General features: G+C 44.9%; 2 protein-coding genes and 1 long non-coding RNA gene across 6 annotated transcripts in view; 1 reads left to right on the forward strand and 2 right to left on the reverse strand.

Annotated features, from left to right (window-relative positions):
* The window catches only part of gabrg1 (gamma-aminobutyric acid type A receptor subunit gamma1), a 64,084-nt gene extending 57,157 nt beyond the window's left edge, over window positions 1-6,927 (reverse strand). For all 4 annotated transcript variants that reach the window (XR_015102600.1, XM_086126529.1, XM_086126532.1 and 1 more), the window contains exon 1: window positions 6,718-6,927. Coding sequence is in view for 3 of the 4 variants with exons in the window: in XM_086126529.1 (XP_085982655.1) it covers window positions 6,718-6,788 (71 nt within the window). In the remaining variant the exon portion in view is untranslated. The remainder of the gene's footprint in view (window positions 1-6,717) is intronic.
* A 2,874-nt stretch (window positions 6,928-9,801) lies between these two features.
* On the forward strand, window positions 9,802-11,673 carry LOC147196785 (uncharacterized). The gene is made up of 2 exons (XR_015102604.1): window positions 9,802-9,927; window positions 10,001-11,673. It is a non-coding gene; the product is annotated as an uncharacterized LOC147196785 (long non-coding RNA).
* A 9,765-nt stretch (window positions 11,674-21,438) lies between these two features.
* The window catches only part of gabra2a (gamma-aminobutyric acid type A receptor subunit alpha2a), a 77,718-nt gene continuing 72,668 nt past the window's right edge, over window positions 21,439-26,488 (reverse strand). Inside the window, exons 9-10 of the mRNA XM_086126534.1 lie at window positions 26,015-26,217; window positions 21,439-23,099 (exon numbers count right to left, since the gene is read on the reverse strand). Coding sequence (XP_085982660.1) covers window positions 22,797-23,099; window positions 26,015-26,217 — 506 coding nt within the window. The 3' untranslated portion in view covers window positions 21,439-22,796. The remainder of the gene's footprint in view (window positions 23,100-26,014; window positions 26,218-26,488) is intronic.

Here is a 26,488-nt window from a genome sequence, read left to right on the forward strand (position 1 = left end):
ATTTCCTCGCTTGATTTTCTTCGTGGTTTCATTGAAGTAAGAATCAATTTACGTTTTTCGGGGGCGGCCATGAACGCCTCTCGAGTGGAACGGAAGAAGGCATGGAGACGGACAAAGACTGACAGTACCTGTATTTGTTGAGACTGTGAAAAGTCAGCGTTTAAAAAAGAAATAATAAAACCACAGCTCTCCTTTTTTCAACAAATACAGGTCTTTGTCCGTCCCCGTGCCTTCTTTTCTTCCGGTCAACTCGAGAGGCGTTCATGACCGCCTCCGAAAAACGCATTGGCATTTCCTTTATCATTGCTCCAACAGTACGATCAGATAAGGTAAGATAAGAAAACCTTTAATAGTCTCAAAATGGAGAAATTCCCACTTCACAGCAGCAAAGTTATGTGAGGAAGAAGTAGCAGAAGAACAAAATAAATAGGAGCTGCTGGAAAGGCAGCCACTCTCGCGGCACCATCTTCAAGTCAAAATAACACAACAAGATGTCAGTCGTAGTTATTTGTTTCTTTGTTGTGTATTCACAAATGATGAAATCACAATATAAATTCTGTAGGGGCGGGGGGGCTATAGAATTTATTTTGTGAAATCCTCGCTTGCTTTTCGTTTTTTATGTATTATTTTCATTTTTTGTAAATTCATTGAAGTAATCGTTAGTTTACGTTTTTGATGAGAGACATTAAAACGAATGACATGCCGGCTCAGACGTCGCCCGGCCAAACAAGGTCTGCGTCAGGTGCTGGGGAACCAGAGCACCTTGATGAAAAATGGGCTACTGGAACAAAGCGGAGATGGGTGAGATGCGATAACATGGCTCTGTTGGAATGCTACAACTCAAGCAACCCAAGTCAGCGGGGTTACATGCAGAGAATGTGGGCTGAATGGTTACTTCAAAAACCACAGTCATGGTTGACCATGAAACAACTAGTAGCTCAGTGTTCCAACATCCACAAAAGGGGAATTGCTGTCACAACTTGAGATTGATGAGGTACAACGCAGGTTCCATGGTGAAGGGCCAAGGCTGCCAGATCAGAGGAGGAGGTCATACCAGAGATTGGGAGGCAAGCCCCAATGAATGCAGATGATGAGATTGGGAGGCCAGCCCCAATGAATGAAATGCCGAGTGAGGCAGCAACTGACCTGAAAGCTAAGATCATGGCGAGAATGAAAGCTGGGCAACCTAGAAACCGATTACAACGGCTATGTGAAGTATCACCTGAAAGTCTCATGGAAAGTGTGAATGCAGCACTGAGGGTGATCCCTACCGTAACTATCACGGAAACCAATGAGCTGACATACGCTTCAGCATCAGTGATCCTAGAGATGCTTAGCTATAAGAGCAACCATGGAAGCCATGAGATACGTTACCCACCATGGAAAAGACGGTTGGAGGCTAAGATAAAGGCGGCTCGGAAAGATGTGAGTCAACTGACAGACGCCCAGAGAGGTGTGATGAAAAGGCCGATACCCGAGAGGTACATCCGGATGACCATACCTGAAGCACTCGAAACTGCCAAACAAAGGCTCCGAGCCTTGTCCAGTCGCCTAAAGCGGTACACGAAAGAGAATGAGGCCAGAGGAATAAACAGGCTGTTCACAACACAACCAGCGAAAGTGTATGCTCAGTGGCAGGGTTATGACAGCAGAGCAGACCCACCAAGACTGGAAACTGAAAGGTACTGGAAAGGCACATGGGAGAAGGAGGTTGCACATAACAGCAGTGCTCAATGGCTGGTGACCCTGAGAGAGGAGCACAGCAACCTCCCTGAGCAGAACCCAGTTACCATAACAGTGGCAGACATACAGGAAAGAGTCTCGGATATGAAAAACTGGACAGCACCAGGCCCGGACATGGTCCACACCTACTGGCTAAAGAAACTCACAGCACTCCATGAGCGCCTAGCAGCACAAATGAACCAGCTGCTGAGGGATCGGACTCACCCAGGATGGCTAACCAAAGGGCGAACGATCCTGATCATGAAGGATCCCTCAAAGGGTGCAGTCCCATCCAACTATTGGCCAATAACCTGTCTCTCCACAACATGAAAGCTCATGTCAGTCATCATTGCGGCTAAGATAAATGATCACATGGATAATACATGAGCGAAGCACAGAAGGGCATTGGTAGAGATACCAGAGGAGCCAAACATCAGCTCCTGGTTGACAGAACAGTCGCACAAGACTGCAGGTCCCGACATACCAACCTGTGCACAGCCTGGATTGATTACAAGAAAGCCTATGACTCGATGCCACATACATGGATCACTGAATGCTTGGAGTTGTATAAGGTGAACAGGACCCTAAGAGCCTTCGTTGCGAACTCGATGAGGATGTGGAAAACCACACTTGAAGCCAATGGCAAGCCACTTACCCAAGTGTCCATCAAATGTGGCATATACCAAGGTGATGCACTCTCCCCACTGCTGTTCTGCATAGGACTGAACCCCCGAAGCCAAGTATTCACCAAGACAGGCTATGGATACCCCCTCAGAAATGGAGCTACAATCAGTCACCTCCTCGACATGGATGACATAAAGCTGTATGCTAAGAGCGAAAGGGACATAGACTAACTGATCCACACAACCAGGATGTACAGCAGCGACATCGGAATGTCATTCGAGCTTGAGAAATGTCGTCGGATGGTGACTAAGAGAGGAAAGGTAGTCCGCACTGAAGGCGTCTCACTCCCTGAAGGAACAATAGCAGACATTGAGGACAGCTACAAGTACCTCAGTATACCACAAGCCAATGGCAACCTCGAACTGGCAACAAGGAAAGCGGCTACGGCCAAATACCTCCAGCGAGTGAGGCAAGTCCTAAGAAGCCAGCTCAGTGGCAAGAATAAGACCCGGGCAATAAACGGCTATACCCTCCCAGTGATCAGATACCCTGCAGGAATAATAAGGTGGCCAAAGGAAGAGATTCAGACCACGGACGTTAAGCCCTGAAAGCTCCTAACCATGCATGGAGGGTTACATCCCAAATCCAGCACCCTGAGACTGTACGCAAGCCAAAAGGAAGGAGGCCGGGGACTAGTGAGTGTGAGAGCCACTGTCCAGGATGAAACATCCAAGCTCCATGAATACATCAAGGAAAAGGCCCCAACGGATGACGTACTCAGAGAATGTCTCAGACAATGGGGAACAGAGAATGAGGTGCTGGAAGAGGGACCATCATGGGAGGACAAGCCCCTACACGGGATGTACCACCGGACCATAACTGAAGTGGCTGATCTCAAGAAGTCCTATCAGTGGCTAGAGAGGGCTGGCCTGAAGGACAGCACAGAGGCACTCATCTTGGCTGCTCAGGAGCAGGCCCTGAGCACCAGAGCCATTGAGGCCCAGATATACCACCTCAGACAAGACCCAAGGTGTAGGTTGTGCAAAGAGGCACCTGAGACGATCCAACACATAACTGCAGGGTGTAAGATGCTGGCAGGGAAAGCCTACACGGAACGCCATAACCAGGTGGCTGGCATAGTTTACCGAAACATCTGTGCAGAGTATGGAGTGGAAACCCCAAGGTCAAAATGGGAAACACCTCCAAAGGTGGTGGAGAATGACCGAGCAAAAATCCTGTGGGACTTCCAAATTCAGACTGGCAATATGGTAATGGCGGACCAACCAGATATCGTGATCATTGATAAAGGGCAGAGGAAAGCCGTTGTAGTGGATGTAGCGGTCCCAAGTGATGGAAACATCAGAAAGAAGGAACGCGAGAAACTCGAGAAATACCAAGGGCTCAGAGAGGAGCTGGAGAGAGCCTGGAAGGTAAAGGTGACAGTCGTGCCTGTGGTGGTCGGAGCACTCGGGGCAGTGACCCCAAACTAGATGAGTGGTTACAACAGATCCCGGGAACAACATCCGACATCTCAGTCCAGAAAAGCGCAGTGCTGGGAACAGCAACGATACTGCGCAGAACCAGTCGCCAATGAGTGAAGGGTACTCAGTGAAGGGACGCTAAAGGCACGCCCCTAGCAGGTACCAGTTGCCAATGAGTGAAGGGTGAGCGTGTAGGAGTTGCAGAGAAAAACGTGAGTACATTGTAAAATGGCTAAATAAAGTACAACCGAACTCAGTTTTGCTTCCGTTGCCTTTTTAAAAACATGTTTTTAGCGTGCGTGCATGCATGCCGTATATTTAAGCTGGCCTATGTTTTACCATGCCTGGCTGCGCCCAATAATACAATGTGTTTTGTGTATGTGTCAAACACAGAAATAGCACCCGTTACTGAGACTGCGCCCAACAATACGGTGCGCCGAATGGTCGTGAAAATATGGTAAGTGGCTGGATAGCTCAGTTGGTAGCGGAGATGGGAGTTCAAATCCTGCAGTGTGGGTCCTTGGGCAAGACCCTTGAGATCACAACTTGAGATTGATGTGGTACAACGCAGATTCCATTTTACCTCTCATGATTGAGACTCCGAAGACAGGGACACTCCCCAATGGTGTTCTGATGCCCCCCTGTGTTCTCCTCTCCACTGATATGGACAGGAACAGGTTTTCACTCTTTTTGAAAAATGAGTCTCTTAAATATCCCTAAAGGCACTATTCTTGCCCACGTCCACAAAGCTGACATATTCACCCAGGTTTAGCCCAGCCAAGCACCCAGTTCACGCCTTGATCCAACTCTTTTCAGTTTTGGCGACTCTCCCATTCCTGAGCACTGGAGAATAAGACTGTCACAAAAACTGTCTGAACGTCCAGAAGTATTCTGACAAGCCTATTGTGATGTTCCACCGTGGGTTGAGGATCACCATACGCCGAGATCCTGCCCCACAGTGCCTCCTCTAGTTTCGATGGGTCATGCTACGAATGGGGTTAAGGGATTAAGACATTTCACCATTTTAGGTCAAGATAGTCTTTTCGTGACTTTGATGTTGTCCGATGAGGGCATCTGGACTTTGATAGGAAGGAGGGTGTAGCCCCTGATTTGTTTGTGTCCGCCTATTAGGTAGTTTCGCCAGTCCGGCACGGGAAATAGTACAGGTGGTGATAATTGGCCGTGACTGGTCGAGGAGCGGACAAGAGGGCGTGGTAGGAGAGAGGAAATGTTTGTTAGGCACCGGCCGCTCGTGCAGGTGCAGGTGTGCTCTCTCGTCGTTATGACTTCATGTTGTTGACTGGTTCCCGTCAGACCCATTAAAAAAAAAAACAACTCTTTCTTGATCATTCGATCCAACGATTGAGGACCGAGCTGAATACGTTGGATCGCTGTCACTGAGGACATCGTGGGAGGAAAGAATGTTGTATTCGGTGAGGACAGCGTGGGACTATTTTTTTCCTTCTCGCACTCTTGAGTCGGGTTGGCTCCACAATTCCTGCTTCCCCCCACAAGGTGTAAGCGGCTACTACAAACAGACAATGTCTCAGACAATGGGGAACAGAGAATGAGGTGCTGGAAGAGGGACCATCATGGGAGGACAAGCCCCTACACGGGATGTACCACCGGACCATAACTGAAGTGGCTGATCTCAAGAAGTCCTATCAGTGGCTAGAGAGGGCTGGCCTGAAGGACAGCACAGAGGCACTCATCTTGGCTGCTCAGGGCCTGCTCTGATGGCAAGCCACTTACCCAAGTGTCCATCAAATGTGGCATATACCAAGGTGATGCACTCTCCCCACTGCTGTTCTGCATAGGACTGAACCCCCTAAACCAAGTAATCGCAAAGACTGGCTTTGGATACCGCCTCAGAAATGGAGCTTCAATCAGTCACCTTCTCTACATGGATGACATAAAGCTGTCTGCTTAGAGTGAAAGGGACTTTCAAATTGCCAAATAAATAAAACGGAAGTAATGTAAGTTATTTTTTCTTTCTGTGCGGCCCGGTACCAAATGAACCAAGGACCAGTTCCGGTCCGCAGCCCGGGGTTTGGAGACCAATGGTGTACAGTCCTGTTTGATGTTATACTTACCCTTTTGAGGTGAGTCAATTTCACAGAATTGTGAATAATTGGATAAAACCTTTTAAAAAAGTTTATTATTACTGTACACTATGGAGGAGAACTTTATTCAAACGTTACATATAGTGTAAATCACTGTGAAGTAAATACCATTTGGGAGAATACGTGTGATAAACAATGAGAATTACACATGACAAGAAGATCATTGGGTAAACCTCAGAACAACCACTGGCCATGTTTTGATGAATTCTTACAGTTTTGGTTACATATGCGGGTAAAGCTGTTGCCTTCTCAACAAATTGTGTGAATTTAGCACGAATAAAAGAAAATGTTGAAAAAAAGCTTAGCCAAGCTACACATATGTCAACTTTTTGCCGAGATTTGATTTCAAAAGCCACTATTTTGCATTGGCATTATGCGAAATTGTTGGCCTGCCTTTATCTGCACTCAAGACATCACCATTTATGCTGCTGAGAAGTTGTTTTCCAGGCAACGGGTCTAGTAATAAGATAAGAATAAGAAAACCTTTATTAGTCATGAAGACTCCAACCACATGACAGTCTACATGCGCTCTCGCCAAACACTAATGGTACACGAATATTGAGGGAAAAAAAATGTTCACTTTAACGACCAAATGAATCCCAATCATGGACTTAATTTCGCATTTCCTTCCATTCGTAAGCCTAAAACGCAATTGCAGACAGCAAGATGCAGCACGATGCATTTTTCAACCTTGACACCCCCCCCACCCCCTACTGTTCACATGACAGAGGCACTCAGACTTTGTCATTGTGTCAGTGCACACTTACCAGAATCCAAGCACAGCAAAGAGAGCACACAGGCTCATTGCATGCACGGCCCTTGCGAACAAAAGCTTCATTTACGACCCTGATTCGTTTCCAAGGAAAACAAGAGGGAAATTGGAGCTGTTTGTCGGGAGGTCTCTTCTAAATTCAATAGATTGAGATTAAATATTGCGTTAGCGTGATGAGCAAGGTACGTCCATGATCCGTATGGAGGAGGAGGAGGAGGAAGGGGAGGAGGAGGAGGAGGAGGAGGAGGAGGAGGAGGAGGGAGGGTGGGAGGGAGGAATGAGCAAGGAGTGAGTAAAGATGTTGCTGGGGGCTGCTCCAGCTTCTGTCCTCCATCTTCTGTGCTTGTGCTTTGATTTGTCTTACTGTTTATTGTGCATGTTATGCAGCGATGGCTGTTTGAAAGTGCTCTATAAATACAGTTGACTTGACTTGACTCGTTGCTGCTGGACTCTCGTCTAACATTGAGCCATTTAAACGATGCCTGTTCGTATCACCAATTGTTTTATTTTATACAAGGGGGGGGGGGATGTTTTAGTTCAAATGCAACATGTAGCCTGTGTTCATATTTTCGATGTCACTTTAAGCAAGCTACCGGTACTCAAATTAGTATAAGTCATGATTAACATACATCTCGCTAAGCTGTTAACAAAACAAGCCTGACTTCATTTAGTTATACTTTTTGAGCAGTTTACCAATATGGCAATTTGTATTTGAACAATTGTGTGGTGAAGGGAGATGCATTTGGGGAGGTTTGATGCATTCATGAAAGGTACTCATCAATATTGACAAATATCTAACAAGTTGCAATTCCCAGATTTGTTTCCATCTGCAGTGGGATTTAAAGCCTGTTTCTCTTGGTCCAAAACTAAGAAATACTGTTCATTTTAAAGATCATCGATTCAGCCAGTGAAAGTACACTGTCAAACCAACTTTTTGGTCTAATAAATTATATCTACTCAATAACATCTACATATAAGAATTAGGTTTTGATGACAACTTAAAATAATTGTGTAATACGCTCTGTGCCAACGCTCCTCTCTCCCCATCCTCAACTTCAGCAGCCATCCATCCAGCCGCACCAACGCCGACTGTCCAACAGCGCCGACATCTCCACTGACCAAAACGGGGTTGTGAAAAGTGCTGCCCATTACAGGCGCAAAAAACACAAGCACCCCAGCACCAACAGTCAATGGCGCCGACATTCCTCCCAATCACAATCTGTGCTGGTACAGGCGTGCTGCCGTGAAGGCGCAACCACCAAGCACAGATACTTCTCCTTTGACGAATGTCGTGGCCAAAAAACACTGAAAACAGTCCATACCAGGTCCACACGATGAAACAACAAACAACATGTGACAAAACAAAAATCTTCAAAACATCAAGAGTAACATTTACTTCACTCAACATTCACTTATATATACACGATTAATAGACATGACGAATAAAACAAAAAGCTCTCAGTATATTTTACTAAAATGGAATCTAGTTTGTCTGTGCATGCTCATTGACCAACACGCGAAAGCAGCATGTGTCAGTCACTTCAGACAATCAAAGGAACAGGAGCATCCAGCCGGTCCTTACAGTCGGACGACTTGTTGGAGAGACACACACTTTATTCAGGTAAGTGTCATTATTAAATTACTTCGCGATAAAAAGTTGCATTTATCCTGCCGGATTCTCTACAATAGTACTCTGTCCTCCATTCAACCTTGCTAATGTTAACCTGCCACGAGTAAGCTAAACTAATTTTAACATTTTTGGGATATCATTGAAGTGTTTAAATGATCTAGGGAATGTTTTAAGAAGAGCAGGTTTGACCACACATCAGGGATAGCTTTGCTCATCGCTTGGCTAACGATTTTGTCGATGTGTCTGGACATCATTAGCTAACGTTATCTGAGGCAATCTGTTTTCTCTCTGAACCATCGCACATAATCCTGCCTAAATAAATCTTGATGTAGTATGGTAAAAATGTCGTGTGTAGTGTTTTGGTAATATTTCTGCGTGCTGATTGTGTTATTCAGCAAAAGGTGTAGCTGGCAATTTGCCGCCATTGCCTCATGTAACTCTTGCTAATGTTAACTAACCACTAATCAACGAAACTGATTTTAATTTGTTTGCTATACTATTGGGATATCACTGAAGTGTTTGGTGTGACCCAAGGAATTTTCATGAAGAGCAGGTGTGACCACACGGGAACAATGGGTTTGCTAATCGTGTGGCTAACAATTATTTCGATGTGTCCTGCTAGCATTATCTGAGGCAACGTGTTATAACATTTTAACCATCAAACATAATCATTTCTCAATTAATCTGTTAGGCTGCATTGTTTGTCCACGGTGTCACCCCTCCCTTTTGTTTTGTTCCATTTTTCAGTGTGGGCTGGGCGCCTCGCTAATTGGTGCACCTGCCTCCCTTACACACCTCAGAGTATTCAGCTCCTCAGCCACTTGCAGCATAAAAGCTAGCCGGAACATTCACCCGTTGCCAGTTCATCAGTGATCTTTCCTGCCACACTTGCTTCTGCCAAGCCGTTAAACTCCTACGCCCTGCACTCCTTGAATTGGTCACTTTGACTTCCATTCACTTCCTGCCACCTTGACCTGTCCCACTCTTGGCAAATAAATCCTTCTGGGTTCATTGTGTCTGCGTGTGGTTCCTGTGCTCATTTCTCATGAAGCCTAACGGTATCGTGATGTCGTTTAGTATAAATGTAATGCGTTGATAAAACAGAGCCCTATCTTAAATTACATTGTAATCCAATATGATTAGTTAATCTTGTTTAATATGACACATTTTCTGTTTTTGCTTTCAGGTTTCCTTAGTGTATTGCAGTTAGTCTTTTGGTAAGTTCAGAACAGTATTCATACAGTCAAACCTCGGTTTTCGAACGTCTCGGTTCTCGACCAATTCGGTTTTCGACCAAAATTTTCAAGATTTTTTATGCCTTGGATGACGAACAAATTTCGGTTCTCGAACAAACTGAGCGCACTTGAATGCACCATTTGACTCCTCTCGCCCTCCTTACACGAGGAAGTGACGCTTCCTCGGGCAGACGAGGAAGTGACGTTTCCTCGTGTTGCTTTCCATTGTGAGCAGACGTGTTCAGTAAACATTTTTGTTTTAAAACGAGCGAGGTTTCGGTTTTCGAACAATTTCGGTTTTCGAACAGCCTTCTGGAATGGATTGTGGACGAAAACCGAGGTTTGACTATACATAACACCTGTCCACTCAAACACAGGCCATTGTTTTAATATTATTCTCTCATCTTTTACAGGTTTCTTGGTGTCGAATCCATTTTGGTGAGTATAAAACATGGTTTCCACCATTTTTGTTTTTAACAGATTTGGCCTCGAGATGAAGATTGGGTGGCTTGAACTATGCTATGACATGGTCCTGCAAGTGTTGCAGTTTTAGGACTTCAAGTTGTTTCAAGCACTTTAAACATTAGAGACTGAAATATTTTCACACTAGTCACTACCCTACTCAGATTGTCCTTGGTCCTTTAAGGTTTGGAGTGCACATTACTCATCTGTTTTGTGATCATCCCTAAAGTGCCCCCTGAGAACAAATCATTTCTTTTTCGTGCCTTATTTGTAACTTGTGTCATTTTCATTCAGAGAAGCAATATTTTGAATACCTTGCGACTTATCTTAAAAAGCAAGAAACTGTCCAGTATGTTTTTTGAGGGTGTAACAAAAGCACTTATACACACAACTTTTGCTTCACATAGAAGTGTCGGAAGCACACTCCTCACAGCCTGGAAGATTTTAAGGATACTGTATTTCAGTCATATCCGGATCAGGCAAGAAGCTAGTTTATATTTATTAGGGGTGCCTTGGGTGTTCCAAAGGTGTGTCGCACATGACATAAATGAATTAATCCAATGTTATTAGACAGGAAAAATTCAACCCCACATCTCTGGAAGTCGGGAGTTGAAATGCATGCATGTGCAGAGTCTATAGTATGTATTAAATGAACCGATGATTGGGACTTGTATTGAGTATGGAAATAATTGCAATTAAATAGGAATAGTCTGTGAACTGACCAGTTGCATTGTGTAATTTAACATGGTAAACATGCTTATTTGACACAAGTCGATGATTGTGTGCTTTTGATGAAAGATGTCAGCCAATTCAAATGATTAAAACTGTTCTATTTGTTTTTCTTGTTAACTGCATGTCGCAGGACAACTGCAGTAATGCAGTTGAGGATACCCTCAAAATCCTGGTGGTGTCACGTTACGCACGAAGCAGGAAAAGGGAACTGCTTCGTACGTAACGGAGAAAACGAAAACAAGCGGATTCCCGAAATAGCAGACACCGACAAAGACTTTGTAAAACAATAATATTTATTATAAACAAAAATCCCGCCTAATAAAACAACAGAAAATGCTGGTCTCAGAACGATAGCCAGGAAATAAGGAACGCGACAAAAGAAAGCGCTGGTAAAAACGAGCACCAGGAAATAAGGAAATACGACAACAGAAAACGCTTGCAAAACAACGGCAAGGAAAAATATGTTAAACGAGTACTGATTTACGTACGCTAAGAAAATGTTTCCCGTGGGACGACGATAATATAACCAACCGCGAATGGTGTCGAACAATATGTGTAATCATAGGCAATAGCAGTGGCACGGCATGCAATACTCCGGCAGTGATTTGACTGTCGGAACGCCTAGATATAGCAGGTGCAATCTCTGGCAAATAGGCAGCAGGTGTGCAGGCGGCAGAAGTGAACGCGTGCCACCTGCTGCCGAATATGGATCATGACAGGTGGTCCAAGGGGCTGATGGAGAGGATCCAGTCGATGTCTCCATCCAAGACAATGATGTTGTATTTACAAGATAACCAGCCTCCATGTTTGTGTTTTGTTTTATTTCGATATAAATGCCATATTTATGTATGCCATGGATATTGAGAATAAAGCATTGAATTGGAGAAGTGAATATTTGGTGGAACATTTATTTAAACACATTTAGTTACAAATACTTAGCTGGATTAAGTTAAGAGTTCTGTATAATTAAGTTACAATTACTTATTTGTTTAATATTGGTAATCATTTCATGTATTTAAGGTTTACTTAATTATTTAATGTATGTAACCTAATAACAATAATTACATTTTACTTAATTATAGTTTGAAACTTTATAATTGAATCGAGTAAGAGTTATCGTGAGGCTAGCCTGCTACTATTCACGGGGTCATGGCTAACAGCGGTGACCCCGGACACACACGCCAAGTTGGAAGGCTTCCAACTCGTACAATCGGACAGGACGGCAGCGAGTGGTAAGACAAAAGCAGGGAGACTGGCTGTGTTTGTGAATCACAGATGGTGTAACCAAGGGCACATCACTATTAGAGAGCAACTCTGCAGCCGGGACATTGAGCTGCTAGCCATTAGCCTCAGGCTGCACTACCTCCCGAGGGAATTTTCGCACGTTATAGCTGTGACGGTATATGTTCCCCCGTCGGCTAATGGCAATGCAGCGTGTGATGCCCTGATGACTGTCGTGAACAGGGTGCAAACACAGAGCTCCAACGCCCTGCTGATTATCTCTGGGGACTTCAACCACATCTCTCTGTCTTCCTCCCTCCCAACCTTCACCCAGTATGTAACCTGTGCCACCAGAGACATTAAAATTTTGGACTTGTTTTATGTCAACACCAAAGAGGCTTATATACCTCAGCCCCTCCCCCCTCTTGGAAGAGCGGACGACAACATGGTGCATCTCCAGGCTGTGTACAAACCCCTTGTACACAGGCAGCCAGCTGTGACCCGCATGGTCAGAAGATGGTCCATGGAGGCTGAAGAGGCTCTGTGAGACTGCTTCGACTCAACCAGGTGGGAGCTCTTCAGTGAGGTTCATGGGGAGGACATTGATTCAGTCACCAACACCATCACGGACTACATAACTTGTGGGGAGAACACCGTACCCACCAGGACTGTGCAGTGTTTTTCCAACAACAAACCGTTGATTACTCCCGACGTAAAGGCCCTCCTGAAGGAGAAAAAGAGGGCTTTTGTGTCGAGCAACAGAGAGGAGCTGAAGGCTGTGCAGGTTCAGCTGAGGAGAAGAAGCAGAGAGGGGAAAAAGGCCTAAAGGGTGAAAATGGAGGACCAGCTACAGGCCAATAATGTCACAGGTGTCTGAAGAGGCCTGAAAACGATTTCAGGCCACAAAAGCCCAAACACAGAGACTCTGAGGGACAAGGACTGGACAGACGTGCTCACCCGGTTTTTCAACCGGGTTGACCAGACATCTGTCCCTCCCCCCAACCAGCACCCCGTGCAGCTGCCCTCACTACCGCCCCTCACTGTGGACCTCCCCTCAACCCCTCTTCTCACGACCAGCTTCCAACACCAAACAACTGCCCTCTCAACCAATACCCCACCTCCAACCCCCAGTCTGTCTCCTGGTTCCTGCCTGTCTGTCACTACAGTGCAGCCAACTGAGGAAGATGAAGGTGAGGAAGGCAGCAGGTCCTGACAACATCAGTTTCCGGCTCCTCAGGACCTGCTCCTACCAGCTGTGTGACATTGTTCAGCACATGTTCAACCTGAGCCTGAAGCTGGGCAGAGTTCCACAGCTGTAGAAAACTTCGTGCCTGGTCCCAGTGCCCAAGACCCCCCACCCCAAGGACCTCAACAGCTACAGACCGGTGGCGCTGAGATCTCACCTGATGAAGACGCTGGAGAGACTCTTCCTCGCGTACCTGCGACCGCTTTTGAGCTCGTCACTGGACCCGCTAGAGTTTGCCTACCAGCCCAGCATCGGTGTGGAGGACGCCATCATCTACCTCCTCCACTCCTCCTCCTCTACTCCAATCATACCTGGAGAAGGCTGGAAGCACTGTGAGGGTCATGTTCTTTGATTTCTCCAGGGCCTTCAACACCATCCAGCCCAATCTAAACTGCAGCACGCTGGAGTGGACCACCACCTCATATCATGGATTAGAGATTATCTCATAAACCGGCCACAGTACATGAGGGCACAGAGCTGTGAGTCAGACAGGTTTCTCAGCAGCATCGGGGTGCCACAGGGGACTGTCCTGGCTCCATTCCTGTTCACTCTCTTCACCTCGGACTTCGGCTACATCACTTCAACCTGCCACCTTCAAAAGTTCTGTGACGACTCTCCCCCATTCACCCATTGTAAATAGCACAGCCACCTTATGCAGCACATACGCAGTTGCATATGCTTATGTCTTATATTTTGTATTTTTATATTGCATTCTGTACTGTGTACAGTTCTTTTTTTTATTTTGTGAATGCAAATGTTTTCTACTTTTTCTACTTCCTTCCCTCCAAACATTGCTGCTGTATATTGCAAATTTCTCCAATGTGAGACAATAAAGGTTTTCTTTTCCCATCTTAAAATGAAATTTCCTGCATGCAATCTTTAGTTTCATGTAATTGTTACTTAATTCTGATGAGAAGGATATACGTGAAACATGAGCAGTAAAATGTACTTACTAAGAGTGAGTGCAAATACTTGCGAGAATTTTTTAAAGTAAATGTGACTAGTCGTTTTTTTCAGTGAGATTTCAAGAAAAAAAAAAACAGCAAGTGAACATCAACCAAAAGATTCACGCTTAATTAGGGCCAAAAGTATCCAAGTGGCAAAGGATTTGTTTCAAGTCAAGTCAAGTCAAGTCAACAGTATTTATAGAGCACTTTCAAACAGCCATCGCTGCATACAAAGTGCTGTACATGGAGCAATTTAACATGCACAATAAACAGTAAGACAAATCGGTAATAAAGGCGGTAGAAAGCACCAAACAGTAAAACCAAGAACAAATCTAAGTCATGCTGAGTCGAATGCCAAAGAATACAAGTGAGTTTTGAGGAGGGTTTTGAAGATGGGCAGCGAGGAGGCTTGCCGAATGTTCAGTGGGAGGTCATTCCAGAGAGAGGGACCAGCAACAGAAAAGGCTCGATCCCCTCTGAGCCTCAGTTTAGTTCTTGGTACTTCTAATAAAGTCTGGTCCACAGACCTGAGGCGCCGGGCAGGTGTGTAGGGGCGGATGAGCTCAGAGAGGTAAGGTGGCGCGAGATTATTCAGAGATTTGAAAACAAATAAGAGGATCTTGTCAAAAGGTCTTTTTTTGGTTTTGGATAGTACATGTGCCACTCTACAATTGTGTTTAGAGATCAATAAATTCATCAGATTCTACTTTGAGACTCCATTTTGTCAGATGAGGTAGGTATTTTTTACTATGGACAGACAGATGACAGACCGACAGATTGATGCTAATAGTGGCAAAGGTGCTGATGGTGGCAAGAGAGGTGATGTGCTGTGCTACGGCATGATTACAGCTTCTTCAGCGATACACACAAGTCAGCAGAACTCCAGTCTCAGCATTTTCTCAGGATTTTTGCTGTGTATGGAAGGATTTGCCTCCAGGCCTGCGAATGCACAAGAGTGTATCCAGTACCCTTGTATGTCTGATAAAGTGCATCGCATACATGTACAAACTGATGCATACATTTTTACATTGGGGTACAACTAAATAGGCATGGTCGATACCACTTTAGTTCAGAACAGTACCAGTACGACTCTCAACTCTTCAGTAGTCGCCGATACGAAGACCAAATACTGATCCCACTTGTACTTTTGATCCATAAAATGAACAAAAAAATGTAAAGAAAGGTCTATATATCCCAGTGTAGTATTTTCCCTGAAAACTGCACAAAATTTGAGCAATTAACAATGATGTTTTTCGAGTTCTATTCATACACTTACAGAAATTGCATCTTAATGGGCATCAGACATGTATGGCTTTTGCTCTTGATCATAAAATGGTCCAAAGAGGGCGAATGATACGTTGCTGGTACCAATACCCTTTACTAAATCCGGGTATCAGGGCCCGATGACGATACCAGGTATCTGTACTCGCCCATCCCTAAAACTAAAACAGTTATCCCTCGGTCTATCTTTATTTGTTGCAGCTTCACTACATCTCATTTTTTTCCCGAAGTACTGCATTCAGAATGAAATGCGGAATGACTCAGAGGTTTTATACATGAATGTCCACATGATTGGTTCCCGGAGCGACTTCGACGGATTTATCCCATGAGCTGATTGGCTGCACATCTTTGCAGCCCCACCCAGTACCTTCCCTTGTGTCTCGACGCGCTGTTGACTCTCTGATTGTTCGTCTGCCACTCTCTGGCATACACTTTGCTGTTGTGTTTAAGGCAGGGGGAGAGAGAGAGAGAGAGAGAGAGAGAGAAAGTGAAAATGAGTGCGAGCGAGCGAGCGAAAGAGAGAGTGTGGGGCGGGTGGTGGGGTGGGGGTTGATTGGGCTTGTCCGAAAAAAGGCTCTGTGGGGCTCCTCCTACAGCGGCACACTTGTAAAAGGACTCCCGTGAGACAAGAACAGTGACAGAAACAATGACCCGACGACTCAGTGTCGGGTCATTTTTTTCTGTCACTGTTTCTGTACCATATTTTCCGCACTATAGGGCGCAACAAAAAGTCTTCCATTTTCTTAAAAGGTCACCGAGCGCCTTAAAATCCAGTGCATCTTTTGTATGGTCATTACGGTAATACGTCGACTCCAAGATGGATTCTTCCTGGAAAAATGCTTCCAATGTTATAACTTGCTGTTGGTTCAGTGAACTGTGTCGCTGCTTTATTAAATAAGATTGTGTTGCAGCTCTGAAAAAAGGAGAGCTGTGGTGTTAATTTTTAATTAATTAAACAGTCTCAACAAATACAGGTACGTCTTTGTCTGTCTCCATGCCTTCTTCCGTTTCGAGAGGTGTTCAAGACCGCCCCCGAAAAATGTAAACTAACGATTACTTCAATGAAACTACAAAAATGGAAAATAATACATCAAAACTGAAAAGCAAGCGAGGATATCAAAAATAAATTCTATAGCCCCCCCCCTACTGAATTTATATCGTGATTTCATAATTTGTGAATACACAACAAAGGAATAAATAACTACAACTGACATCTTGTTGTGTTATTTTGACTTCAAGATGGCGCCGCGAGAGTGGCTGCCTTTCCAGCAGCTCCTATTAATTTTGTTCTTCTACTTCTTCCTCTCATAACTTTGCTGCTGTGAAGTGGGAATTTCTCCATTGTGAGACTATTAAAGGTTTTCTTATCTTATCTGATCGTACTGTTGGAGCTAAGATAAAGTAAATGCCAATGCGTTTTTCAGAGGCGGTAATGAACGCCTCTGGAGTTGACTGGAAGAAAAGAAGGGAAGGAGACAGACAAAGACGCACCTGTATTTGTTGAAAAAAGGAGAGCTATAGTTGTGGTTTTATTATTTTTTTAAACGCAGACTTTATGAATGGTTTTCACAGTCTCAGCAAATACAGGTACTGTACGTCTTTGTCCGTCTCCGTGCCTTCTTCCGTTCCACTCTAGAGGCGTTCATGGCCGCCTCCAAAAAACGTAAATTAATTCTTACTTCAATGAAACCACGAAGAAAATGAAGCGAGGAAATCACAAAATAAATTCTGTAGGGGGATAGAGAATTTATTTTGTAATTTCCTCGCTTGATTTTCTGTTTTGATCCATTCTTTTCAATTTTCGTAGATTCATTAAATACAGTAATAGTTAATTTACATTTTTCAGAGGGGTTCATGAACGCCTCTCAAGTTGAATGGGCACCTCTCGAGTTGAATGGAAGGAGCGTAGCACCATCTAGTGGAGGCATTGTAGATGGCGCCTTTTAATGCGAAGCGTCTAATGTATGAAAAAAAATTACAAAATAGCCATTCATTGAAGGTGCGCCTCATAATCCAGTGGGTCTTTTAGTGCGGAAAATACGGTAAGTGTTTCTGCCATGGATTTTTGTTTGCAGTGCTTTCATTTTGTCTTTGTGTCAGCCATGGGTTTATGTTTGTTACTTTGGATTCTTGTTGTTTTCAGGACTTTGTTTGTTTTGGATTTAGTTTTCTTCGTGTTTAATAAATACATTTTGCCAAATTCACCCTGCTCCTCCCTCCTGCCTGCTTTTTGGTGTCCTCCACCATCAGGTTTGTGACAGAGGAAGATACAAACAGGGTTTTCCTCTCACATTATTGGCTTCAGTGGGGGCTGAAACCGTCTTTATTTTGGGCTAAAACAAGGGGCTTATTGTTGAGTTCAATTCCGATTATTTTGCCCTGACGTCATTTTCTTTTCTTGTCAACAGCACAATTCTGTTCTTTTTTTCAGATCTGAAACAGCTCCCCTCAAATGGCCATATAAATCAGATATGTATCAATGCAAGTGCAGCATGGATGCTCACGTCGTGATCATCTGACCTATGCGTCAACAAAATGCGACAAACATCACAATTGTTCCACAAAACAGACAGCTGTGCGTAGAGAAAGGTCAGAACAGTCGGTGGCAGAACGAAAATGTTTTTGAAGTGATAAATATATGTGGCTTCCAGTCAGGTCAAGCACAAAGTATCATAAATGTCAAACCATTTAAGGCATGTGGCTCTTTATCTTCAGAGATTACATGAAACTGAGCCAAATCATTTAGTCAAATGCAACTGGTAATTCAACATACTCATTGGCTCAACTGAAGCCACTCTCTTCTATCGGGCTCTATTTTCATGACCGGTGCAAGTTTAGCACAAAGCGTGGTCATGGGTCGACTTTTCTTTCTTTTGACATGTTGGTCGAACCATATCTCCGAAACAGTTGGGTTGCGCTGTTGTGGGCGTGAACACACAGCTTCACAACCAATGGTAGCGGCACCTCTCAATCCCTTTAAATTCACTGTATGAGAGAAGCACAGTCTTTGACATTGCAGAAGCAGAAACTGACTCAGAGTCCATGCAGGTGAACAAAGTGTGCAAGGGGCACACTTGGAACTGATGTGGTTAAAAAGCTCCTCGGTGGCAAGGCCCCAGGGGTGAATGAGATCATTACTCAAAGCTCTGGATGTTGTGGGGCTATCCTGGTTGACACACCTCTGCAACATTGCATAGTCACCGGGGAGAGTGCCTCTGGATTGGCAGACCGGGGTGCTGGCCCCTCTTTTTAAAAAGGGGGGCCGGAGGGTGTGTTACGACTACAGAGGGATCACACTCCTCAGCCTCCCTGGTAAGGTATATTCAGGGGTGCTGGAGAAGAGGGTCCATCGGGAAGTCGAGCCATGTGCTTTGTGGACTTGGTAAGGCGTTCGACCGTGTCCCTCGGAGAGTTCTATGGGGGGGGGGGGGGGGTGCTTCGGCAGTATGTGGTACCGAACCCCCTGATACGGGCTGTTCGGTCCCTATACCAATGATGTCAGAGTTTGGTTCGCATTGTCGGCAGTAAGTCGGAATCGTTTCCAGTGAGGGTTGGACTCCGCCAAGGCTGCCCTTTGTCGCCGATTCTGTTCATAACCTTTTTGGACAGAATTTCTAGGCGCAGCCAAAGCACCGAGAGGGTCCGTTTTGGTGGCCACAGTATTGCACCTCTGCTTTTTGTGGATAATGTGGTTCTGTTGGCTGCTTCAAGCAGGGCTCTCCAACTCTCACTGGAGCGTTTCACAGCCATTCACAGTGTGAAACGGCTGGGATGAAAATCAGCACCTCCAAATCTGAAACAATGGTCTTCAGTTGGAAAAGGGTGGAGTACCCTCTCCGGGTCAGGGAGGAGATCTTGCCCCAAGTCTCAATTTACTGGTTGATTTACGTTCCAACCCTTATCTATGGTCACGAGCTATGGGTCGTGACCGACAGAACATACATGGGGCCGAAATGAATTTTCTCCGCGGGGTGTCCGGACTCTCCCTTCAAGATAAGGTGAGAAGCTCGGTCATCCGGGAGGGGCTCAGTGTCGAGCCGCTTCTCCTCCACATCGAGAGGAGCCAGATGAGGTGGCTCGGGCATCTAATTAGGATGCCTCCTGAATGCCTCCCTGGTGAGGTGTTCCGGGCATATCCCACCGGCAGGTGGCCCCGGGGAAGACCCGGAACACGCTGGAGAGACTATGTCACCCAGCTGGCCTGGGAACGCCTCAGGATCCCCCGGGAAGAGCTAGAGGAAGTGGCTGGGGAGAGGGAAGTCTTGGCTTCCCTGCTAAAGCTGCTGCCCCCGCGACCCGCGCAGTAGAAGATGGATGGATGGATGCATAAAGTATAACTAAACAAGCCCCAACACAGAGTAAAAAAAAAATTAATAATATATATATATATATTCACACTGTGCAGACCAAGGTTTTGATGAATTTATACTGTGTTGATTTTATCACACTGACTTGGTATCAATTTTGTCAATATTTTAATTGATTAGACATTTTCTGCTTGGCTCTCGATGAAGGCGGTCTGTTTTTTGCTCTGCTCCTGTCCCCCTGCCCCCCCCCCCCCATCCCCTTGCTCGCCACTTAGTCTATGTGCTGTCCTTGTGCTGTCTTTTCTGAGCCTCCGCCGTATTTTCATCCTAAAAACAAACCATGGAATTGGTTGGCTGGTCTCTTGATGCAATCAACAACATTTTCTCGACGAGAAGAGCAGTCAGTGGGGAGCCTGCTTGCCCCTCGGGACATTTGCTGCCGGGTATACCCTAGATCCTGGAGGAAGCGGAGAATGGTGTGCCTGTCAATACTGTCCGCTGAGGAAAAGGAAGACATCTACATTATCGGCCTTTTGATAGCAGGTATGCTGCTGTTTGGTGTTCGCAGTTTCCTGACTATCGCAAAATTCAACCGACGGGAGCGGCTTTATTGGAAGTCGAAGCTGCCGGTCTTTTTGGATGGCACGGCGCGGATGTACAACCCTCAGAATCAAGCGATGACTGAGCTCAACCGCAAATGGATGCAGTTTTGGAGCGTCTCCGTATGATGGTTATCATCTGGAGAAGTTGAATCTGCGCTTCAGAAAGTAATGGCGGTTTTTGGCTGATCGGCGCCAGTGAAGGTATACAGCCACGGACTCAAGGCCACCTGAAATTGTTGGCGGCCGTCCCTCCAAAACAAACAACGCTATTTGGAATCTTTCCCCTGGATGGAAGTACGCACGGAAGCTAGTGACCCCACCTTCGCCCCCTCCTTCTCGGCCATGGACTGATAAGCCGGGACTGTCTCCATGAGCAGACCTTAACGAAGCAGCTGTGGCCTTTACGCACACACAACCAGACTATCACACGCGCATACACATCCTTCATCACCGCATTCATCGTTCCTTTTTTTTTTTCCCCTGACGTGACCTGATCTGCTGTGCGCTTGACGGACTGGCAGCACGCCGGTCGGGCCGCGCCGCACTCCCCCCCCATCCATCCATCCGCCCCCTCATTACATGTTATGTCTTGTCACTTGTTGTAACTGTCATGTACTTGACGTGCATGGATTTTTTTTTCTCCAAGACTTAAATTATCCTCAGAAGAGGATAGTTCGAGCATGTTTTTTCCCCCTCTCCTTCCCTAGTGTTTACTTTCTCAACAAAGATCTCGGGGCGCTGTACATACGGCGAGTACCAACAGGCCCTTTGCACTGTATCCCATGTTCGTCATTGTTTTTCATGTTTCTTGTGCAGAGCGTGCCTGTTAAATCCAAATTACCCCATAGGGATAAATAAAGTTTTCTAAATCTGAATCTGAATCTGAATAGACCACCACTATTCTGCAACTCCTGTGTGCAAGGTGCTAACACGAAGGGAGATAAGGTATATTTTGATGGAGAAGATTGACTCTGGTGATTTTTGATTGTATTTTTAGGATTGATTATGTAGATGTTTTGTTTTGTGTAGAGTTTTGCATGCATCACATTGTGTTGTTGATGTTTTTATTTGTATTTGCTTGGTGAGCCTTGCCAGCATTGCAAGAGAAAAATCTGTTCACACTTCTCTTACCGGGATAAATAAAGATTGACAAAAAACAGTTGTAGATGAAAGATGTTGGTAACTTAACTTAACAGTATACATGACCAAATTAAACAGAATAACATATATTATCATACTCACTCACTCACTCACTCACTCACTCACTCACTCACTCACTCACCCACTCACTCATCCCATGGCCTAAGAGGCCGTAGGGGTGCCATGGTGGACGTCTGGGCAGTCAGGGATCTCCAGCACTCTCGGTCCTGAGCTGTTCGTAGCAGGGTCTGGAAGCTGCAGTTAGTCCATTCCTTGATGTTGTCCATCCAGCACTTTCTCTGTCTGCCTCTTCTCCGCTTCCCTTCCACTGTCCCCTGTAGGATGGTTTTGGATAGCGAGGTATGCCTTGTAACGTGGCCATACCAGGCCATTTTGCGACTTTTTCCATTGACAGTACAGGCTCCTGTTTTCCAGCGAGGGTGGTGACTAGCTGTCTGACATAGTCATTTGTCCGGTGTTCTCTGTAAGACATATGGAGCATCCTTCTGTAGCTTTTGTTCTTAAAGCATTGAATCCTGCGTGATCATAGTACCTGTATGTCAGAAACTCAAGGTCTGTCAAAGGCAGTGTCATGTCACTTAATATAAACGTAATATGGAGGAAGGGGGCTCATCTGTGAAGAACTCATTTTAAACATATGAGTATGCAGCATGGGTGTCAAACTCAAGGCTCAGGGGCCAGATCAGGCCCACAAAAGAAAATCATGTGCACTGACTTCATGTTTGTTGCTTAAAAATATACACACAATAAATAAATCCAAAGTCTCTTTACGTTTAATATATTAGATCTTGTAAAAATTGTTTTGTGAGCAGTCCTCGTTGTAAACTAAATGGAATAGTGCTTTAACAAACAGTTTTTACTGGACTCTGATTTCAAAATTAGTCATCAATTTGTGGTGCTGTAGATGTAATATGAGGTGATCATACATTTATTCAATTTCACAGTCATAACTGCCCTCCAACATAAACCCTCATTATGATATGGCCCGTGACAAAAAATGAGTTTGACACACTTGCTCTACAGTAAGCTATGTGTTTCCACAAATTGTCAGTGCCCATAAGTGAAATTCAGTACAAACAAGTCACAATGACAACTTGAAATGAATCAGTGCTTAGCATCCAACTTCATGGTGCAGTGTACAGTTGCTGGGAAATTGCATCAATTATACAGAAGATGGGAAATTTCTATGCATTTAAACAGCTTTTTGACTTGTAGAAATAACACCAATGTCTGGGCAGAGTGCCTGCTGCTCACTTAGAATGATCCCGATCTTTAATAACCGGTTCTCTGTTGAGGTAAGTGGCCCAATAAACAAGGTTAAAGCTGCTAAATAGCACAGGGAACATGATGCGGGAAATGCGGTCGATCTTGCTGACACTGTTGAACGTTTTCTTGTGATGTTCGGGTTTCTTCTCTGAGGAGGCCTTGTTGGGATCACTGATGGAACACTTGGAAATTGTGGGTAACATCGAGTCTTTCGTTAAATTAGGAGCATAGTTGGCCAGGGCCACAGCGTAGGCATTGTTCTTCTTCATCACAGTGGATTCTTTTTTCTACAGGGGAAAATGCCATTGGATTAGATGATAAGTGGCGTAAATATTGCATTTGTGCTGCGGAAAAACAACTTCATCAATAAGCAAGCACAACATCTGGTAAACATGCTGGGAAGGAGTGGGAATGTGAAGGAGTAAATCATTTTATGTTGACCATCGAAAGAAAACAGGTAAGGTTCTTGCTTCAGATGACATTTTTAAAAATTGTCAAAAATTTACATCATGGTGGTATTTTTTTTACATATTTATGAACGTAAAAGGGCAGCCTGGTGGTCTAGTGGCTAGCGCATCGACCTCACAGTGCAGAGGTCGTGGGTTCGAGTCCAGCTCCAGCCTTCTTGTGTGGAGTTTGCATGTTCTCCCCATGCCTGCATGGGTTTTCTCCGGGTACTCCGATACTCCACATTCCAAAAACATGCTTGGCAGACTGATTGAACACTCGAAATTATCCCGAGGTGTGAGTGTGAGTGCGGATGGTTGTTCGTCTCTGTGTGCCCTGCGATTGGCTGGCAACCGGTTCAGGGTGTCCCTCGCCTACTGCCTGAAGACGGCTGGGAGAGGCTCTAGCGCGCCCCGTGAACCTTAAGAGGATAGAGCGGTTCCAAAAATGGACGGATGGATGACAGCATGGTGCAAGAGTGGTGTCTCTCAGTTTTGTGGTTGGGAGTTTGGATATAATCCTTTAATGTTGTTTGCATGTCCTTCCTGTCTTTGTGTGGGTTTTCTCTGGCTAACTCGAGTTTCCTCCAACATTACGAAACATGCATGTTCGAGTGTAAGTGTAAGTGTAAGTGGTTGTTTGCTGTGATAGGCTCCAGCTCACTCACAACAATACATAAAATGGAATAATTTTCAAAACCTTTTGGGCCTTGACCATTTCACCCTATTTTGAAGCCATTCACAACCAAGCTGTTTTACCAGTTTGCTGTCAGAGTTCATAGAAACTTGAGTGTAGAAATTTGGCTTTCATTAAATGGTTGACAAAAAAAGAAGAGGAATCGGATCCAGCCTGCTTGCACCCCCTAGCGAGGATAAGCGGCTTGGAAAATGGTTGGATATAATTTGCTGTTCAAATAAAGAACACAAATGTTCTATATTTTAATCTGCTCAAGTCAGTCGCAATGTCCATTTTAATTTTTCATGGAGGATGGCATGTCAGTGGATTTTGAAAAGGGCAGTTTGCACCATTGTGGGCATGAACACGGCTGACTCTATGGGCGTGAACACGGCTGACTCTACTCACTGCCAATCAGAGTGGTTCCTCTCATTTGCCTTAAATGTTCAACATTTTTTAAAAATGTGCTCACATTTTGCATGAGACGTTTTCATGCACAAAAAGAAGCAGCGATCCACATGTGACTCGAGCATAATAATAATAATAATAATAATAATAATAATAATACATCACGTTTGCAAGCGCCTTTCATAACACTCAAGGACACTGTACAACCAAGAGTAATAGTAAAACACAGATAAAATAATAGACAAAGAAAGAAAGATTTAAGGCGGGTAGGCAAGTCTGAATAGGTGGGTTTTGAATATGGAAAGAGAGTCAATATTACGAATGTTGGGAGGAAGTGAGTTCCAGAGTTTGGGGGCAGAGCGACTGAAGGCTCTGCACCCCATTGTACTGAGACGGGCAGAGGGTAGAAAAAGGTGGAGGGAGGATGAGGACCTGAGTGAGCGAGAGGGAATGGAGATTTGAAGAAGATCTGACAGATAGGGGTGCGCAAGGTTATGGATGGCTTTGAATGTATAGAGAAGTAATTTGAAGTTTATTCTAAATTTGACAAGAAGCCAGTGGAGCTGTCGGAGGATGGGGGTGATATGATGGAAGGAGGGGGTTCTCGTGATGATCCGGGCTGCTGAATTCTGAACAAGTTGAAGTTTATGGAGGAATTTTTGATGGACACCGAAGAGGAGTGAGTTACAGTAGTCAATACGGGAAGTGACGAGACTGTGAACAAGGATAGCAGTGGTGTGAGGAGTGAGTGAGGGACGGAGGCGGTTTATATTGCGAAGGTGGAAATGAGCGGACCGGGTAATGTTATTGATGTGGGAGTGAAAGGATAGTGAACTGTCAAGGATGACACCCAGACTCTTCACCTGGGGGGAAAGAGATATAGTGGCATTATCAATTATGAGGGAGAAACTGTCGGCTTTGTTTAGAGTGGATTTGGTACAGACGAGTAGGAGTTCAGTTTTATTGCTGTTTACCTTGAGGAAATTATGGGTGAACCAAGATTTGATTTCTGAGAGACAGTGAGAAACGGATGAGGGTGGGAGAGAAGCGTCGGGTTTGCTGGAGAGGTAGAGCTGGGTGTCATCCGCAAAGCAGTGAAAGTGTAAGCCAAATTTGCGGAGAATGTTTCCGAGCGGAAGGAGGTAGACAATGAAAAGGAGCGGACCTAGGACAGAACCCTGGGGAACACCAGAAGAGACGGGGAGGGATTGTGAAGTAAAAGAATCAAGTTGAATGATTCAAGGTGTGGCAACAGACAATGCAAACCGGTACACTCATTGAATGAGCTGCTGTTAATCACTGGAATTTTAAATTAGACTAAAAGTTTGTCTTGCACCAAAAGTTAGACATGGTCTGAGGAGGTGTAAGCTTAGACTTGGGGTAGGTAGCTCTGGTCTTTGAGAGCCGCTATTCTGCCTGTTTTAGAGGTTTCCCATCTCCAACACACCTGACTCAAATGATCAGCTGAGGTGGGGAACTTCTAAAACAGGCAGGAGAGTGGCCCTCGAGGACGGATGTTGCCTTCCCATTACCTGGACAAACTTTCAGCCTTACTGATCTGTGTAATTCGCCGAGTGATGTCAAAGGATACACGGAAATCAGGACACACACATGGCATTTCCGCATCTGCCGTTGACCAAAATTAGAGCCCGTAAATGTGTGACAGTCGTACCTTGTCATTGACGATACTCTTTCCGTCCCAGGCCCAGCCTCGCTTGGTGAAGTAGTTGACTGTGGCAAATTCAATGAGAGCAGAGAAGACAAACGCATAGCACACAGCGATGAACCAGTCCATTGCTGTCGCATAGGCCACTTTGGGCAGTGAATTGCGGGCACTAATACTTAAGGTGGTCATTGTGAGCACTGTGGTTACACCTGGAATGAAGAAACATAGAATTGTCCATCAGAATCAATTCATGTTTATAGTTCCAATAGTTCTGAAGGACTTCATGAAGTCAGATTAATAAATTAAAAATGGACATTTTTTTTCTCAGTCTTAATGGTTTCGGCCAGTGGTCCCACCACCTGGCCGCGGATCGGTACCGGTCCGTGGGTGATTTGGTACCAGGCCTCACAGAAAGAATATATAACTTACATTATTTCTGTTTTATTTATTTCAGAAACTGAAAGATGTTTTATTTTGAAA

Source organism: Hippocampus guttulatus, chromosome 13 (assembly GCF_054856545.1).
Source record: "Hippocampus guttulatus isolate MCC_2025c chromosome 13, RoL_Hgut_1.0, whole genome shotgun sequence".
NCBI lineage: Eukaryota > Metazoa > Chordata > Actinopteri > Syngnathiformes > Syngnathidae > Hippocampus > Hippocampus guttulatus.